The sequence below is a fragment of the Urtica dioica genome, chromosome 1, assembly GCF_054948205.1.
Source record: "Urtica dioica subsp. dioica isolate 48M chromosome 1, U.dioica_male_clone48M_v1_H2, whole genome shotgun sequence".
NCBI lineage: Eukaryota > Viridiplantae > Streptophyta > Magnoliopsida > Rosales > Urticaceae > Urtica > Urtica dioica.
Genome location: NC_142756.1, coordinates 49409318 through 49412040, shown reverse-complemented (window position 1 = coordinate 49412040; position 2723 = coordinate 49409318). Strand labels below are relative to the sequence as shown.

General features: G+C 50.5%; 1 protein-coding gene across 1 annotated transcript; it reads right to left on the bottom strand.

Moving 5' to 3' along the window:
- Nucleotides 1–297: 297 nt before the first annotated feature.
- On the bottom strand, nucleotides 298–2502 carry LOC149408019 (uncharacterized). The gene is made up of 5 exons (XM_089623230.1): nucleotides 2383–2502; nucleotides 1717–2313; nucleotides 1131–1634; nucleotides 819–977; nucleotides 298–774 (listed from the first exon to the last, which is right to left on the bottom strand). The coding sequence occupies exons 1-5, from the start codon at nucleotides 2500–2502 to the stop codon at nucleotides 298–300; spliced, it is 1857 nt and encodes a 618-aa protein (XP_089479356.1).
- Nucleotides 2503–2723: the final 221 nt, after the last annotated feature.

Genomic DNA, 2723 nt, shown 5'->3' with positions numbered 1-2723 from the left:
TCCAGAACGTGCTCGAGCGTATCCAGTCTCGATAGGTGGTCAGCTACTAGGTTCGTCTCTATGCCCTTCTTGTCTTTGACCTCGATCTCATACTCTTGAGCAGAAGAACCCAACGGATTAGGCGTGGTTTGGTGTCCTTCTTTTCCATGAGGTATCGTATGGCTGCGTGGTCGGTGTAGACGATCACCTTGTTGCCGATGATGTAGGGTCTAAACTTGTCGAAGGCGAACACCACTGCGAGAAGCTCCTTCTCCGTCATCGTGAAGTTCACTTGGGCTTCATTAAGGGTCCGACTCGTTAGTAAGTAGCGTGAAAAGCCTTATCTTTACGTTGCCCAAGGACTGCACCCACCGCGTGGTCGCTGGCGTCGCTCATGATCTCGAACAGAAGACTCCAGTCTGGGGCGGTGATGATCGGGGCGGTGCTGAGTCGCTGCTTGAGGGAGTTGAAGGCCTCTAAGCACTTGGTGGAGAAGGAGAACTTGGCATCTTTCTCTAGTAGTCCGCATAGTGGCTTCGTAATTTTGGAGAAGTCCTTGATGAAGCGCCTATAGAAGCCGGCGTGCCCTAGGAAACTTCTCACTCCCTTGACCGAATTTGGCGGTGGTAGCTTCTCTATTGTGGAAATTTTTGCCCGGTCCACCTCTAATCCGTCCTTTGAGACTCTGTGGCCCAGCATGATGCCTTCTTGTACCATGAAATGGCACTTCTCCCAGTTTAGCACGAGGTTCGTTTCTTCACACCTGTTGAGCACCTGAGACAGATTCTCCAAACACTGATCAAATGTAGGGCCAAATACAGAAAAATCGTCCATAAAACCTCAATTGTCTTCTCCACCATGTCGGAGAAGATGGCCATCATGCATCTTCGGAACGTGGCTGGTGCGTTACATAGCCTAAACGGCATTCTCTTGAAGGTGAAAGTGCCATAAGGGCATGTAAAGGTGGTCTTCTCCTGATCTTCCGGTGCAATAGTGATCTAGTTATAACCGGAATAGCCATCAAGAAAACAATAATACATGTGCCCTGCGAGACGATCGAGCATCTGGTCGATAAAGAGGAGTGGGAAGTGGTCTTTGCGAGTGGCGTTGTTGAGCTTGCGTTAATCCATGCAAATTCTGTACCCTGTCACCGTCCGAGTGGAAATGAGCTCGTTATATTCGTTTCTCACCACCGTCATTCCGCCTTTCTTTGGAACGCATTGCACCGGACTTACCGATGCACTGTCGGAGATCGGGTAAATGACCCCAATGTCGAGCCATTTTAGGATCTCCTTCCTCACGACCTCCTTCATTGCCGGGTTTAGGCGTCTTTGGTGTTCCACCGAGGGACAATGTCCATCCTCCAAGAGTATGCGGTGAACGCAATAGGAGGGGCTGATCCCTTTGATGTCCGAGAGTGTCCACCCGATCGCTCCCTTGTGCTTGCGTAGCGCCACGAGCAACTTTTCTTCTTCTCCCTTGGTGAGGTGATTCGAGATGATCACCGGAAGGGTCGAGTCTGCGCCTAAGTAGGCGTAGTGGATATGTGCTGGTAATTCTTTTTGTTCGAGCTTTTCGGGGCTGTTGAATGGACGGAGGCACTCGGGGTTGACTCTCCCCAAAACTCTCGATCGAGTTACGTCAATATGGAATGGCTACGTTCATGTACTCCACGTGCTCTAAAGCTTCACATTCATCAAACTCGTTAGTGAAATCGATAGAGTTTAGCAAACTTACCTCGAGCGGGTCCTCGGATCGGTGAGAGAAGTTGACGATGATGGAGTTACACACGTCGATCCGGTAGACATCGTCGCTCTCCCTCAGGTATTTTATAGCGTTGAACACGTTGAACACCACTTCTTCATCTTGCACCCTCAGCTTTAGCTCTCCTTTCTGGACGTTAATGAGAGCTCCTCCTGTGGCAAGGAATGGCCGCCCTAGGATGATTGGGACGTCGCGGTCTTCCTCCATGTCGAGCACCACGAAGTCGATGGGGAAGATAAACTTATCGACTTTGACCAAGAGGTCCTCGATCACTCCTTGCGGGTATACGATGGACCTATCTGCCATTTGGAGCGTGATTCGGGTCGGCTTCACCCCTTCAATGGCGAGCTTCTTGAAGATAGAGTACGGCATCAGGTTGATGCTCGCTCCCAAGTTGCATAGTGCTCGCTCAAAGAAGGTGTTCCCGATAGCACACGGGACGGTGAAGCTTCCTGGATCCTTCATCTTCATCGGCAACTTCCTGTGAATGATGGCGGAGCACTCTTCGGTGAGGGTGATCGTGCTGCAATCCTCTATCTTCCTCTTTTTCGAGAGGATGTCCTTCAGAAACTTGGCATACGTCGGAATTCGCTCAAGAGCGTCAGAAAACGGGATATTTATCTAAAGCTACTTGAATACCTCGAGGAACTTACTGAACTGGTGGTCGTGTTTCCCTTCTTTCTGCCTTTGAGGAAATGGCAGCTTTGGTGGGTTTGTTGGAGCTGATGGACTTGCTGGAGGTGGCGTGGCTTGGCTCATCGATGCGGGGGGCTCGTCTTTCTCCACCTTCACTTTCTTCTTGTTTGAGTTGTCTATCACTTGTTCGCTTCTGAGTGTAATGGCGTTGACTTATGACCTGGGGTTGATGCCGGTGTTTCCCGGTAGCGTTCCCTGAGGTCGCAAGTTTACCGTGGTCGACAGTTGCCCCATTTGTGTCTCAAGATTTCGGATCTGAGCCGATTGGTTCGAGAGAGACGTCT